This window comes from Poromitra crassiceps (assembly GCF_964638095.1).
Source record: "Poromitra crassiceps genome assembly, chromosome: 13".
NCBI classification, from domain to species: Eukaryota; Metazoa; Chordata; class Actinopteri; order Beryciformes; family Melamphaidae; genus Poromitra; species Poromitra crassiceps.
Window position 1 is genome coordinate 12,982,292 of NC_139644.1, and position 15,837 is coordinate 12,998,128.

Here is a 15,837-nt window from a genome sequence, read left to right on the forward strand (position 1 = left end):
GATGAGGCAGAAGATGCTGCTGGACTATCATATCTACATGGCCAAGTATGTCAACCCCCAGCCGCCGGTGGGCAGCCCAACCGCCGCCGGCAGCCCCGGTCAAAGCCCTGAGAGCAGCCCCAGAGCCACCAAGAAGGTAGGGGGAGAGGGATGGGGGAATGGCCGAAGGAAGGGGCTGTGGTGGGGTTAGACCACAGACTGTAGAAAATAGACTAGTGAGTATGACGACAGCTGCAAACCAGCGCCGCTTGCTATTGGTCCGTGATCGGCGAACTGCGCCATCACTGGACAGGCGACCTGTCAATCACGCCCAAAGCCTGGTCTTTTTTTCATCATATATTTTAAAATAAAAATTCAGCCCTCGTACAATTGTTATGAAGGGTGAAATGAACTATAGAGATCCAAAACCAGTTTTTTGAACCAGGCTGTAAGCATGTTCATTCATGCCGTAAAGTCGTGCATTTTAACATGGGAGTGAATGGGGATGAGTCGCAGTTTTTGGTACTTCCGCATTGGCTTCACTGCAACAAAACTAAACTGCCCCCTCGGGTTAAGCCACAGGCTTGATCTGGACTTGGAACAGCTGCCTTGCCTTGATTCTTGCTTGCCCTGACTAACCTTTGAAGTATTATCTTTAACTTATTAGCTTTAAAATGATGTCGAGAAAATTCAAGTCACACAGCTGCTGCTCGTGTCTCCTTCAGATGCCAAGGAGTTCAGCAGAGACCGTGGAGCCTGAGGCTTGGGTTAATGCTTTACTGGGAAGGATATTCTGGGACTTCATGGGAGAGAAGTACTGGGCCAACGTAGTCACCAAAAAGATCCAGATGAAGCTCAGTAAGATCAGGGTGGGTAGCGCTACTACTACTACTGCACAAATATACCCACTATACCTTATACCACTATACCCACAAAGGCACAGCAATGTTTTTGTTTGTTTATTGGTTGGTTTGTCTGATTGATTGATGTGATCCGTCCCAGATGTTTGTTGGTGTGGATTGTATTCTATCTCCTGTCCTGACTTTTTCTGACTTAGCTGAGAAGTCTACATCTGTTTTACTCGACTCTTTTGACCTTTTTTGTTTCAGCTGCCATACTTTATGAATGAGCTGACTCTGACGGAGCTCGACATGGGCTTTGCCCTCCCTAAGATACTCCATGCCTCCAAGCCCTCTGTGGACCATCAAGGTAGGAAGAGACTACCCGACACTGTCATGTTATTCACGGAGTATCCTGGCTAGTCTGCTGCAATGGAGATTTATTTCAGGTTTTAGTCTTGTCCCTCCTCTTGTGTTCTCTTCCATTCGTCGCTCTTAGCCACGCATGCATCTATCAGTTCCCCCTCTGCCCTGTCTGCTCCCCTCAATCTATCCGTCTCCGGGCGTCGGGGGTTAGTGCAACGGTAGATTGCCTGCCTACCAACATGAGGGTTGCAGGTTCGAGCTCCTGTGTTGCCTCCGGCTTGGCCGGGCGTCCATACAGGCACAATTGGCCGTGTCTACGGATGGAAAGCCGGATTAAGGGTATATGGGTCCTGGTCGCTGCAATAGGGTCGATCTGTTCGGGGGGGGGAGGGGAACTGGGGGGAATAGTGTGATCCTCCTACACGCTAGGTCCTGCAGGTGGAACCCCTCGCTGTCAGGTGAAAAGAAGCGGCTGGTGACTGCACATGTATCGGAGGAAGTATGTGCTAGTCTCTCCCCAGATCGGCAAAGGGGGTGGAGCAACGACCGGGACAGCCTAGATAATTTGCTAAGTACAATTAGGGAGAAAACGAGGGCGGGGGGGAGGGATGAAAAGAAAAATCTGTCCCTCTCCTCCTCCCGTCCCTTACTTTCTCTCCCTCGCCCGTCCTTTTGTTTGGATTAAGACATCTCCTCTATCCTCCAACCCCTCTCTGACTTCCTCCCTGCACGCCTCGCTCTATTAAGTCAAGTCAAGTCAAGTCAAATTTTATTTATATAGCACCTTTCATACACAAAGGCAATTCAAGGTGCTTTACAAAAAAATAATCGAAAAAACAAGCAGCAAAGCAATGCACATATAAAAAACACATAAAAAACACAGCCGACAGTTTTAGTTAAAATATATACTCAAATTAACAAACATGAAACATTATTTCTGTTTTAAATAAGTTACAAGGCACTCTTCAGTATTATTATTACATGTACAGTCCATTTGTTGGAAATGTACAGGAAAAATCTTTTTAAAATTACAGGCCGAGAGAGGCAGTAGTTTAGTAGCAGTTAAAAGCAAGAGTAAACATAAAGGTCTTTAGCTTGGATTTAAAAATAGGCAGAGTAGGGGCAGATCTAATGTGTTCAGGGAGTTTGTTCCAGTTATGAGAGGCATAGTGGGAGAACGCGGCTTCACCATGTTTAGATTTGGTCCTTGGGACAATTAGTAGACCAGTGCCTGAAGATCTCAGGGATCTGGATGGTTCATAGTGTAGAAGCATTTCAGAGATGTAGTGTGGGCCTGACCCGTTGAGAGATTTGTAAACTATTAGCAGAATTTTAAAGTCTATTCTAAGATTTACTGGCAGCCAATGCAGGGATTTGAGAACTGGTGTAATGTGTTCAGCTTTCTTGGTTCTTGTTAGAACTCTAGCAGCCGCATTCTGAATGAGCTGAAGTTGTTTAACAGCTTTTTTGGGAAGACCATTGAAAAGACTGTTGCAGTAGTCTAGCCTGCTAGAAATGAAAGCATGAATTAGTTTTTCAAGATCTTGTTTGGACATATAGCCTCTAATCCTTGCTATATTTTTTAGATGATAGAAGGCAGATTTTCTTATAAGCTTGATGTGGGAGTTGAAATTTAGATCAGAGTCAATAATAATGCCAAGATTTTTTACCTGGTCCTTTGGCTTCAGAGATAGGGATTCGAGGTGAGCAGTAACTTTGAGCCTATCTTCTTTTTTGCCGAAGACAATTATCTCTGTTTTGTCTTTATTAAGTTGGAGAAAATTCTGGCACATCCAATCATTAATTTGCGCAAGGCACTGACACAGTGACTCTATGGGGGCATAGTCATCCGATGAGAGGGCTATGTAGAGTTGGGTGTCATCTGCATAGCTATGATAAGCTATTTTGTTTTTTTGCATAATTAGGCCCAGAGAGAGCATATAAAGGTTAAACAGGACAGGACCTAAAATTGATCCTTGGGGTACCCCACATGTCATTTTGGTTTGGTCAGATGTGTAGTTGCCAATGGAGACAAAGTAGTTCCTGTCTTGCAGATAAGATCTGAACCACTCTAGGACCGTGCCGGAAAGCCCGACCCAGTTTTCCAGTCTGTCCAATAGAATTTCGTGGTCAACCGTATCAAAGGCAGCGCTGAGGTCTAGTAACACTAAGATTGAGATTTTACCTGAATCAGTGTTCATTCGGATGTCATTTATAACTCTGATAAGCGCAGTTTCGGTGCTATGATGGGGTCGGAAGCCTGATTGGAAAGGATCTAGGAGGTCATTGGAGGATAGAAAGGTATTGAGTTGTTGGTAGACAGTTTTTTCGAGTATTTTGCTAATAAAGGGAAGATTTGATATTGGTCTGTAATTGCTGATTATAGAGGGGTCGAGGCTACGCTTCTTTAGCAAGGGCTTAACAACTGCAGTTTTTAGAGATTTTGGGAAAATGCCTGTAAGAAGAGAGGTATTAATTATCTTCAGTATGTCGGTCGCCAGGCAACTGTAGACATTTTTTAGAAAGCTTGTTGGCAGGGTGTCTAGGCAACACGATGAGGATTTAAGGCCTCGTATCGTTTCTTCTAGTTTCTTGTGGTCAATGACATTGAACTGAGTCATGTTAATTAAGCACCTATTCTGTGGGTGCGGCAGAGCCACATTTGTTCTTGATGTGGAAATAGTTAGTCTGATATTTATAATTTTATCCCTAAAGAAGGTCGCAAATTCATTGCATTTGACATTGGATAGAAGATCAGGGGCAATTTGTGGGGGGGGGTTTGTCAGCCTGTCAACAGTGGCAAAAAGAGTGCGAGCGTCATTGGTGTTTTTGCTGATAATGTCGGAGAAGAAGAATTTTCTGGAATTTTTTAGTTCCTGGTTGTAGGAGTGAAGACTATTTTTATAGATGTCATAATCGATGTGAAGTTTAGTTTTCCGCCATTTGCGCTCGGCTTTCCTACAATCTCTTTTTTTGTTATTTACAGAGGGAGCGTTTCTCCATGGTGCTTTTTTCTTACCGGAGATTAGTTTAGATCTAATGGGAGCTACAGCATCAATAGCCTTTAGGGTTTTAGAATTGAAGTTATCTAGGAGATCATTGACAGAGGCTGAGGAGAGGGAAGGGGCCAGCGAGAAAGCCTCCATGAACCGTGTGCTAGTACTCTCGTTGATGTAACGCTTTTTGATGGTTTTTGACCGAGTAAGAGCGATAGGGGTGATCTTGAGTTCAAGAAAAATACAGAGATGGTCGGACAGAGCAACATCACTAGCTGAAAGAAACGATGACTCAAAGCCCTTGGTGATAAATAAATCTAGGGTATGGCCTCGATTGTGAGTGGGCCCAGAGACATGTTGTAACAGGTCAAAAGTGTCAAGGAGGTTATTCAATTCTTTGGCATTATTATCATTGGGGTTGTCAATATGAATATTAAAATCTCCTGCAATAGTTAAACAGTCATGTTCTATGGAGATTATAGAAAGGAGTTCTGAAAATTCATCAAAAAAACTACTAGAGTACTTAGGTGGTCTGTATATAATCAGTAGTAAAATAGAGGGAGAGCACTTCAGAACAGCGGCCAGATATTCAAATGATGAAAAGTCGCCAAACGATACCTGCTTGCATTGAAAAGCATCAGAGAAAATAATAGCTACTCCTCCCCCTTTCTTACCGACTCTGGGGGCGTCAATGTAGTTAAAGTTAGGTGGGGCTGACTCATTAAGAACATATTCCCTGTTGTTTAGATCAAGCCAGGTCTCTGTGAGGAACATGAGGTCCAGTTTATGACTCGTAATCAGATCGTTTATTAGAAGCGACTTGCTTACAAGTGACCTAATATTTAGCAGTGCAGCCTTGATAGCTGCACTGCTAGGTTGAATTTGTAAATGCTTTTCAGAGTGTCCCTGGAGAACAGATACTAGGCTTGGTCCTGGAACAGGACGTGCTGAGAGATAATCTTTGTTTGTTCTGTAGCTAATCAGGGTGGGGATAGTTAGACATCTGATCGTTTCATGATCCTCTGTGACCTTGTTTTTGGGGCAGAAAATGCTTTTTTCTTCAGTTTTCCCCTTTGGGGCGGGCAGGGAGATTGAGGGAAGGGTGAGCGGGTGGGAGGGGGAGGTGGTTTTGAGGGTGGGGGGTCGGAACAAGGAGGTCTTGGGGGTGGGGAGGAGCGAGGGGGTCTTTGGGGTGGGGAGGAGCAGGGGGTGCTGGAGCGAGGGGGTCTTTGGGATGGGGGGGGGGCGAGGAGGGGGAGATGTTGAGGGTGGGGAGGAGCAGGGGGCGCTGGCTATTCTGGCGTGAGTCTGTTCAGCCAGTGTGTTCATGACAGATGGAGAGGGCTGATTAGCCAGTTCTTTTAGGCCAGGAGTCTGTTCGGCCAGTGTGTTCATGACAGATGGAGAGGGCTGATTAGCCAGTTCTTTTAGGCCAGGCGGGGGGGTGCACTGCAGGCTAGCTAGTCCAGCGTCAGCCCGCTCAAACAGTTTGTTGGAGGTGCGGAGCGGGCTAGCTAGACTAACATTAACCTCCTCAATTAGCTTGTTCATGCCAGCTGAGAATGGCAGTAGGTGGAGGGAGGGGGAAAGGGAGGAGGGCGATGAGAGGGAGGTGGAGGAGTGGAGGGGGGGGGAAAATGAGGTCTCCAAGGAAACAGCTGGGGGGGCGTCGCTCCCCGCCGGGTAAACACCTGGGGGGGCGTCGCTCTCCGCCGGGTCATCAGGCCGTTGAGCTGCGGTGGGGGGCGAGAAGAGGGAGGTGGGAGAGTGGAGGGGAGGGGGAAAGAGTGGGGAAGGGGGGGTGGAGGAGAAAGGGGGGGTGGAAGAGAGGAGGGGAGGGGAGAAGATGAAGTCGTCGTCGTTTGGTGGAGCGTTGACCAGTTGAGCCACGGCGTCGACCTGTAGAGCCAGGACAGCGGCTGCCGGATGTGTGGCGTTGGTCAGTTGGGCCGGGGCGGCGGCAGGAGGTGGGGCGTCTTTGGTCAGTTGGGCCGGGGCGGCGGCAGGAGGTGGGGCGGCGACCTGTAGAGCCGGAGGTGTGGCGACTGCCGGAGGTGTGGCGTCATTGGTCAGTTGGGCAGGGTCGGCAGCTGGGCCGGAAGCTGCGTCGATCTGAGCATGGTCAGTGGCTGCAGGTGGAGCAGGGCTGGAGGAGAGCTCTGTGGCCGCTGCGTCAGGCTGTCTGTCTTGGGGAGGCTTTAGAGGGATCTTGACCTTGTAATAGTCCACCGTGTATAGTAGATTAGAACTCAGTAAAGCCTCGCCAGCACTATTGAGATAGCGCCCGTCCGTAGTGAAGAGGTGCTCACGCTGCCAGAACAAATTAAAATTCTCAATAAAGTTTACTTTATGTAGTGGGCAGGCGGTGGAAAGCCATGAGCTTAGGCCTAGTAGTCTGCTGAAGCGGTTCGTGCCCTGAGATGGTAAAGGACCACTGATAAAAGCCTCAATGTTTAGAGAGGCTAGCATATTCAGCAAATTGGTAAAATCAGATTTAAGTTTCTCTGATTCTTGCTTATAAATAACATTTTTTCCAATGTGCAGGATCACCCTAGTCACAGCTTTGTGAGATGTAAGTAGCTCTGTGATTTTTCCTGTTATGTCAGAGATTGCGTCTTGAGGGAAGCAGTATGTTTTGGAGTTTCTCCAACTCCTGATGTTTTTCACTGTATAATCTCCTACTCCTACTATCAGGGTTGTTATGGCTTGGGTGTCCTTGGGCTTTGAGACAGTGTTTCTTCCCTGAGGCCTTGTGCTAGCGCTAGCCTGATTTTCCCTCTCATGGAGCTGGGCAGCTATGTCAGCTGGAGGTGATCGAAGCAGGCCAAAACGATTCTCAAGTTGCAATTCCATTAGCGGAGGAGGGGGGGCTGTTCCTCCTCTCGTGACAGTAGTCCATGACCGCTCGTTTTGGTGTTTGTGGTTAAGCAGTTGACGACCCTCATCTCTCGTGCGGAGAGCCCGTGTCAGGCCATTAGCTTGCCGAGCCGAGCACCGCAGGCTGGAATTTAGGGAGGGCCAGCCTGTTGCTGAGCTGATTTCTGGGTTTTGTGGAGTAGTTGTGGATTCGGAAATCACTAATCTCTTTGGGATATGTCTTTGTTTATGCTTCGGGCTCGCAGTTTGGTTAGCGATGTTAGCACGGGCTTTCTCCGGAGCTGGCAGGCTAGCCGCATCAGCTAGCTCTAGGTTGGTAGCCATAGCAGTTTGACTCGGTAGCAGTGAGTCAGCATCCCTGAGAGCTAATGATAATGTACTCACGTTGCTCGTGACATTCCGTGCAATTTGACTCGATGGCAGTGAGTTATTTGAGAGATGAAATATCGTTGTTTCCAGTACGGCAATCCTTTGAAGATGATCACAGCAGCTTATATGAGGCATATTGTCCGACAGTCTCTGGAGTGCTAGGCTATGCTAGGCTATACTTAGCCTGGGTGAGCTCCGAAAGTGCTGTTAGTGGTGATTCCATAAAAATAGGTTAACGATTCAAAATGAAAGATCGTTACTAGAAAGTGGCGTAGTAGTAAAATCAGGGGGATAAAAGAAAAAAGAAAGTTTCGTAGTTAAAAAGCAAAAAGCTGGCAGAGAAGCAGGAGCAAGCAGAGAGGCGACTGTTTCTCTATCGGCAGCAAGAGCCAGAGCAGCAAGAGCCAGAGTAATTAAGCTCCATCACGTCCTGGGTCCCCTTCATCCATTAGCGAGACACTGACTCACCCCCTGCCTGCCGCCTGCCTGGAGCCCCGGCTAACGGACTCCTCTGACACCCAGAGACCATGCAGAGATGCGGGGAGAGGGAGGGGTGTGTTGTTTGTCATTCAGTGCAAGAAGAGCACAAGGGTGAGGTTTCTCTGCACGTTTTCTTGTGTGAACAATTATAGCCAAGTCAGATCCAGTTGCTTCACTGCAGCTCAACAGTCAAGTCAACATGTTTCACTTCCTAAAGCACCTTCTAGGTTGGTAGCTTTATTTACATCCTTGATCCTTCACATCTCACCTTGGAACTATCCAGGTCTTTTCAAATGACTGCCCATGACTGAGACTTGGCACGACGAGTCTCGGGACCTTTTCCTATGGAGCGGTAGAAGCCAGTCGCGAGTCTTTTCCCCGTCTGTTTCCACGCTCGAGTCTCCAAGGCTCATGAATACGCTGTGTCTTACTGAAGTGGCCACACGCCCACAGACCTACTTACTTACCACGCATTATCATTTGATCCCAGCACATAATGAGCCTGGGGGGAATAGTGTGTGCAGTACCTCTGTGCTCCTGCATGTAAGACCTGCATGTACTTAATGGGAGTTATCTATCCCCCCCCCCCAGATAGTTACATTATACTTCATTTCATATGCTATATATAGCAACACCGCCAACATTTACACGGGAGTCTCACTATTTTTAACCCTTTCTCCCGCTGTGCTCCCGATTGGTGATTTCTTCCGCTAATCTCCCGATTTCATATTGATACAACTGGCAGTGCTCATTCTTACCACGCCTCCTCCTCCTCCTCATCCTCCTCCTCCTCCTCGCTCCTTTCTAGCATGCCTCGTTGGTCTCACCCGCTTTGCAGGCTCGCAGACGCAGCTCGCACGCTGCAGGTGCTCGCCTGCCCTGGTCTCAAGCGGGCTCATAGCTCGGACGCTCAATTGAGCAATTGTGCGCCGCGCCGTGCCTTTTTTGGCCAATTATATTAGTAGGATTTTATTATTATTTATTTTACTGTGAGCTATGAATCTAAGACTAATTCAAAGTAATTTGCTTTACATCGTTTGAGCCTTTGATCTCTGGGAGGCGCTATAGAGTCCCTCTGGCAACCAAAAATGTATTTAAGAAGTTGATCATCCCAAGCGCTCCTAGTATCCTTAACTCCACAAAGTGACCAACAAGACTTAAACCACAGACATGAACTGTTTTTAATGTGTGATTTAACCCTGTCTGTCTATGCTTGTTTATATCCTTGTCTCACTAATTGCCTTCTGGCCTCTTGTGTTGTTGTTTTTGTGTTTGGTGAGCCAAAGACAATTTTCCACCTTGGTGGACAATAAAGTTATATTCAATTCAATTCAATTCAATTCAATTCAATTCAATCCTTGTATTTATTCTATTCATTTGTGGTGTAGGCTTATATGGAGGCGGGGGGACGTTGAGGGTACGCTATTATTCACCGTTACCCCAGAAAATCACCCTCTTGTTCACAGCCCTATACTGGCAGGTATGCTAGACACATCTCTTTTTCCTCATGCTGATGGTGGGAAGTAGAAAAGAACAAGTCAAGTCACGTACTCCGGAGTACGGTACTTGCTCTAGGAACTGTGTGTGTGTGTGTGTGTGTGTGTGTGTGTGTGTGTGTGTGTGTGTGTGTGTGCGCGCGTGCGTGCTTGTGTGTGCGTTTGAAAATGGACACGTACGACTGGTGCAGATTATATTGATTACTCCTAAATTAATAGGGTCCTCTAGAGTAGACTGTCTCTGTCTATCGTGTCTGTAAGTTCCAGACGGAGGCGAGGACACATTGTTGGAAACGTGGTCTGGTTTAATGGTGTCATTTAGCGTCTCTCCGACACCACGCACACACACACACACACACACACACACACACACACACACACACACACACACACACACACACAAATCAATGAGCATTTACGGAGACTGGGAAACGACGAGGATGGACGAGTGAGATAGTGCAAAAAGGAGCCGCAGGGAGTCAGGATCAGGATCCCTCTCCCAAACCCCCTGCTGAGAGGTGGGATGTGTGAACAGGAAGTCGCCTGTTGGAATCAGCCAATGAGGAGGCGCCGCTGCCCCTCGAGCTGACCTTTGACCTTTCCAGTGTTTGCTGGAAGATAAGTCCTCTTCCTGTTCCTGGCAGCTCTGCAGGGGGCCCACGCTGCAATTAGAACACAGGCAGGAGACTGCTGCTCTCTCTACAGGCAGGAGACTGCTGCTCTCTCCACAGGCAGGAGACTGCTGCTCTCTCTACAGGCAGGAGACTGCTGCTCTCTCCACAGGCAGGAGACTGCTGCTCTCTCTACAGGCAGGAGACTGCTGCTCTCTCTCCACAGACAGGAGACTGCTGCTCTCTCTCCACAGACAGGAGACTGCTGCTCTCTCTCCACAGACAGGAGACTGCTGCTCTCTCTACAGGCAGGAGACTGCTGCTCTCTCTACAGGCAGGAGACTGCTGCTCTCTCTCCACAGACAGGAGACTGCTGCTCTCTCTACAGGCAGGAGACTGCTGCTCTCTCCACAGGCAGGAGACTGCTGCTCTCTCTCCACAGGCAGGAGACTGCTGCTCTCTCTACAGGCAGGAGACTGCTGCTCTCTCTCCACAGACAGGAGACTGCTGCTCTCTCTCCACAGACAGGAGACTGCTGCTCTCTCTACAGGCAGGAGACTGCTGCTCTCTCCACAGACAGGAGACTGCTGCTCTCTCCACAGACAGGAGACTGCTGCTCTCTCCACAGGCAGGAGACTGCTGCTCTCTCCACAGACAGGAGACTGCTGCTCTCTCCACAGGCAGGAGACTGCTGCTCTCTCCACAGACAGGAGACTGCTGCTCTCTCCACAGACAGGAGACTGCTGCTCTCTCTACAGGCAGGAGACTGCTGCTCTCTCTCCACAGACAGGAGACTGCTGCTCTCTCTACAGGCAGGAGACTGCTGCTCTCTCCACAGACAGGAGACTGCTGCTCTCTCCACAGGCAGGAGACTGCTGCTCTCTCCACAGACAGGAGACTGCTGCTCTCTCCACAGACAGGAGACTGCTGCTCTCTCTACAGGCAGGAGACTGCTGCTCTCTCTACAGGCAGGAGACTGCTGCTCTCTCTCCACAGACAGGAGACTGCTGCTCTCTCTCCACAGACAGGAGACTGCTGCTCTCTCCACAGACAGGAGACTGCTGCTCTCTCCACAGACAGGAGACTGCTGCTCTCTCTACAGGCAGGAGACTGCTGCTCTCTCTCCACAGGCAGGAGACTGCTGCTCTCTCTCCACAGACAGGAGACTGCTGCTCTCTCTACAGGCAGGAGACTGCTGCTCTCTCTACAGGCAGGAGACTGCTGCTCTCTCTCCACAGACAGGAGACTGCTGCTCTCTCTACAGGCAGGAGACTGCTGCTCTCTCTCCACAGACAGGAGACTGCTGCTCTCTCTACAGGCAGGAGACTGCTGCTCTCTCTACAGGCAGGAGACTGCTGCTCTCTCTCCAGACAGGAGACTGCTGCTCTCTCCACAGACAGGAGACTGCTGCTCTCTCCACAGGCAGGAGACTGCTGCTCTCTCCACAGACAGGAGACTGCTGCTCTCTCTCCACAGGCAGGAGACTGCTGCTCTCTCCACAGGCAGGAGACTGCTGCTCTCTCCACAGACAGGAGACTGCTGCTCTCTCCACAGGCAGGAGACTGCTGCTCTCTCCACAGGCAGGAGACTGCTGCTCTCTCTACAGGCAGGAGACTGCTGCTCTCTCCACAGGCAGGAGACTGCTGCTCTCTCCACAGACAGGAGACTGCTGCTCTCTCTACAGACAGGAGACTGCTGCTCTCTCCACAGGCAGGAGACTGCTGCTCTCTCTACACAGGCAGGAGACTGCTGCTCTCTCTCTACAGACAGGAGACTGCTGCTCTCTCTCTACAGGCAGGAGACTGCTGTTGTCTCAGCAGGAATAGCCTGTGAGCTTCACCCTGTTGTGGTTTTGTTGGGAGTTGAACAATGGTGCTAATGGTGGTAAAACATGATGTAAAAACTATTGTCATTTTGACATCAGAACAGGATGTTTAGTGTGGTTGCAATCATGACATTGTAAAGAAAAGCTCCCGCACACTGTCTCACCTTCTTAGGAGAAAATTTATTGGATATACGTTTCGGTCACTAGGACCTTCATCAGTATTATGGGCGACATCGCCTTGACTCCATCTATATATACATATAGGGGATGCCCCCATGAACCAATCATCCAATCACATCGAAGGACCTTACCTGGTTGAGCACCTTGAAGTGGTTACATTCAGAGTGCTCAATCAGGGGTCCTTCGATGTGATTGGATGATTGGTTCATGGGGGCATCCCCTATATGTATATATAGATGGAGTCAAGGCGATGTCACCCATAATACTGATGAAGGTCCTAGTGACCGAAACGTATATCCAATAAATTTTCTCCTAAGAAGGTGAGACAGTGTGCGGGAGCTTTTCTTTACAGTTTCATGTCTTTCCCCGACGCACCTGTCATATTCCCAGGTGTGCAGAGAGCCTTTCTGCTGCAATCATGACATTGACAGCTCTCGCTCCCCCCCCCCCCTCTCTCTCTCCCTCTCTCTCCCCCCCCCCCCTCTCTCTCTCCCTCTCCCTCTCCCCCCCCCTCTCTCTCTCCCTCTCCCCCCCTCTCTCTCTCCCTCTCCCCCCCTCTCTCTCTCCCTCTCCCCCCCTCTCTCTCCCTCTCCCCCCCCCCCTCTCTCTCTCTCTCTTCAGGTCTGTGGATTGATCTGGAGATCTCCTACACAGGTTCCTTCCTCATGACGCTGGAGACCAAGATGAACCTGGCCCGTCTGGGGAAGGAGGGCGAGGGGCTGGGGGAGCAGGGGAAAGAGTGGTGAGTGAGGCTGCCTTTTGTGTGAGGTTATGGAGAAGCTTAATAGAGTTTAAAAACAAACCCTTCTTTGTCTTGGAAGATTGGGAGAGTGAGTTTCATATTGTTTCTTCACAGCTTATCATTAGTCCCCATGTTGTATTTGTTATTGTATTGCACTGAATATTCAGTGACGGGGCCAAAATAAGAGGCTGTTTGTGGGATTAGCTTCTTTTGTGAAATAAAGAATGGATTCGTAGATGTAACAAACAGCTCTGAGCCGCATGCTAAACGGGTGCATTTGTATTTGAAGCCATATTATATTTAAGCAATATATCACGAGAGCTAGTGTGTTGTGATGAATATATCACACTGATAAGCTGTTATCCCACGAGGCCGCAGGCCGAGTGGGATAACAGCTTATCAGTGTGATATATTTCACAACACACGCTGCTCGAGTGCTATATTGCTTTTATAAAAGGGTTCCAAGTATAATAATATAATAATAATAATACTATAAGTCCGACTGGCATTTTATTCTGATAGAGTCAGTTGAAACAATACTGTAAGGCGGGACCTCTAGCAAGAAGATAGACGTGCGGGTGATTTGATTGGATCGTTCTGGAGACTGAAGTCGACATTGGCCAATCCTGGCGCTTGGCTCAGAGCTTTTCCAAAGCCCGACACCAGAGCCGTATGCTGACCAAGTAACGTTACGTCTTATTTAGAAATGCGGGGTTAAGAGTGAGGGCGCGCGAGAGAGGGGTTCAGCCCGCGTCTATTCTTGTACAAATCATCATTTTCTGCGAAGTATTAGTAAAGTTATAAGCGAAGATCGATTCACAAGGATCTGAAAGTTGTCTCCGCCATTTTGTTTTTGAGGTACTTTTAGTAAGAGAGTTGCGCCATCATGCGTCCATAATGACGACTAGTGACCCTCCATACAGCAGATCAGGAGAAAGCTGTTTGTCTCGAGCGCAGCACTGCCATTTAGTAAGAGAGTTGCCATGGTAACCAATAACCCATGGCCATGGGTTATTGAACTCGGTTACTGGAATTATACAATGGCTGTGAACCAATCAGATTGCTTGATTTGAGAGAGCCATTTTATAATTGTTTTTCACTGTTCCTTTCTCCCTCCTCTCTGCACGCTAATCCTCTCTGGATGCTTCTCACTGCATTCCTCCTCTGACTGGTGAGTTGTGGAGTTGTGGAGTAGAAACACCTGTCACTGAAATAATACATTGTATTCCAGATGATAGTTTCCGTTGCAGTGTGATCCAGCATAGATTAATTCCCTGAGATATTTAACAATAGCTACATTGTAACATAAATCGGCAAAATGTGCTGTATTCAAAGGAATCTCGTTTTAATGGTTAATGATTCTATGAAAATCCATTAGAGCTGACTGTAATAATGTGTGTGTGTGTGTGTGTGTGTGTGTGTGTGTGTGTGTGTGTATGTGTATGTGCGAGCGCATATGTGCATGTGTGTGCGTATGTGTGCGTCTGTGTGTGTGTCTGTGTTTGTATGTGTGTGTGTGTGTGTGTGTGTGTGTGTGTGTGTGTGTGTGTGTGTGTGTGTGTGCGCGCACGTGTCTGTGCGTATGTGTGTGTGCGTGCGTGTGACAGGCCCAGGCCTCGGACATACTGTCTGGCAGACAGCGATGAGGAATCCTCTAGTGCCGGCTCATCTGATGAGGAGGATCCCCCAGAAGTCCTCACTGATAAAGCCATTCTGCCTGGAGGCGAGGGGTAAGCAAGTGTCTCTGTGCACTAACATCATCCTGCCTGGAGGTGAGGGGTAAGCAAGTGTCTCTGTGCACTAACATCATTCTGCCTGGAGGCGAGGGGTAAGCAAGTGTCTCTGTGCACTAACATCATTCTGCCTGGAGGTGAGGGGTAAGCAAGTGTCTCTGTGCACTAACATCATTCTGCCTGGAGGTGAGGGGTGAGCAAGTGTCTCTGTGCACTAACATCATTCTGCCTGGAGGTGAGGGGTAAGCAAGTGTCTCTGTGCACTAACATCATTCTGCCTGGAGGTGAGGGGTAAGCAAGTGTCTCTGTGCACTAACATCATTCTGCCTGGAGGCGAGGGGTAAGCAAGTGTCTCTGTGCACTAACATCATTCTGCCTGGAGGCGAGGGGTGAGCAAGTGTCTCTGTGCACTAACATCATTCTGCCTGGAGGCGAGGGGTAAGCAAGTGTCTCTGTGCACTAACATCATTCTGCCTGGAGGCGAGGGGTAAGCAAGTGTCTCTGTGCACTAACATCATTCTGCCTGGAGGCGAGGGGTAAGCAAGTGTCTCTGTGCACTAACATCATTCTGCCTGGAGGTGAGGGGTAAGCAAGTGTCTCTGTGCACTAACATCATTCTGCCTGGAGGCGAGGGGTGAGCAAGTGTCTCTGTGCACTAACATCATTCTGCCTGGAGGCGAGGGGTAAGCAAGTGTCTCTGTGCACTAACATCATTCTGCCTGGAGGCGAGGGGTAAGCAAGTGTCTCTGTGCACTAACATCATTCTGCCTGGAGGCGAGGGGTAAGCAAGTGTCTCTGTGCACTAACATCATTCTGCCTGGAGGCGAGGGGTAAGCAAGTGTCTCTGTGCACTAACATCATTCTGCCTGGAGGCGAGGGGTAAGCAAGTGTCTCTGTGCACTAACATCATTCTGCCCGGAGGCGAGGGGTAAGCAAGTGTATCTGTGCACTAACATCATTCTGCCTGGAGGTGAGGGGTAAGCAAGTGTCTCTGTGCACTAACATCATTCTGCCTGGAGGTGAGGGGTAAGCAAGTGTCTCTGTGCACTAACATCATTCTGCCTGGAGGCGAGGGGTAAGCAAGTGTCTCTGTGCACTAACATCATTCTGCCTGGAGGCGAGGGGTAAGCAAGTGTCTCTGTGCACTAACATCATTCTGCCTGGAGGCGAGGGGTAAGCAAGTGTCTCTGTGCACTAACATCATTCTGCCTGGAGGCGAGGGGTAAGCAAGTGTCTCTGTGCACTAACATCATTCTGCCCGGAGGCGAGGGGTAAGCAAGTGTCTCTGTGCACTAACATCAGCACGCATCTGAATGAGAATGGAAATCATGGGCAGAACCTTGC

At 48.8% G+C, this 15,837-nt stretch overlaps 1 protein-coding gene across 1 annotated transcript in view; it reads left to right on the forward strand.

Annotated features, from left to right (window-relative positions):
• Positions 1 to 15,837, forward strand: part of tex2 (testis expressed 2) — a 52,515-nt gene that overhangs the window by 30,472 nt on the left and 6,206 nt on the right. The window contains exons 7-11 of the mRNA XM_083649920.1: positions 11 to 136; positions 705 to 848; positions 1,089 to 1,188; positions 12,640 to 12,760; positions 14,374 to 14,490. Coding sequence (XP_083506046.1) covers positions 11 to 136; positions 705 to 848; positions 1,089 to 1,188; positions 12,640 to 12,760; positions 14,374 to 14,490 — 608 coding nt within the window. The remainder of the gene's footprint in view (positions 1 to 10; positions 137 to 704; positions 849 to 1,088; positions 1,189 to 12,639; positions 12,761 to 14,373; positions 14,491 to 15,837) is intronic.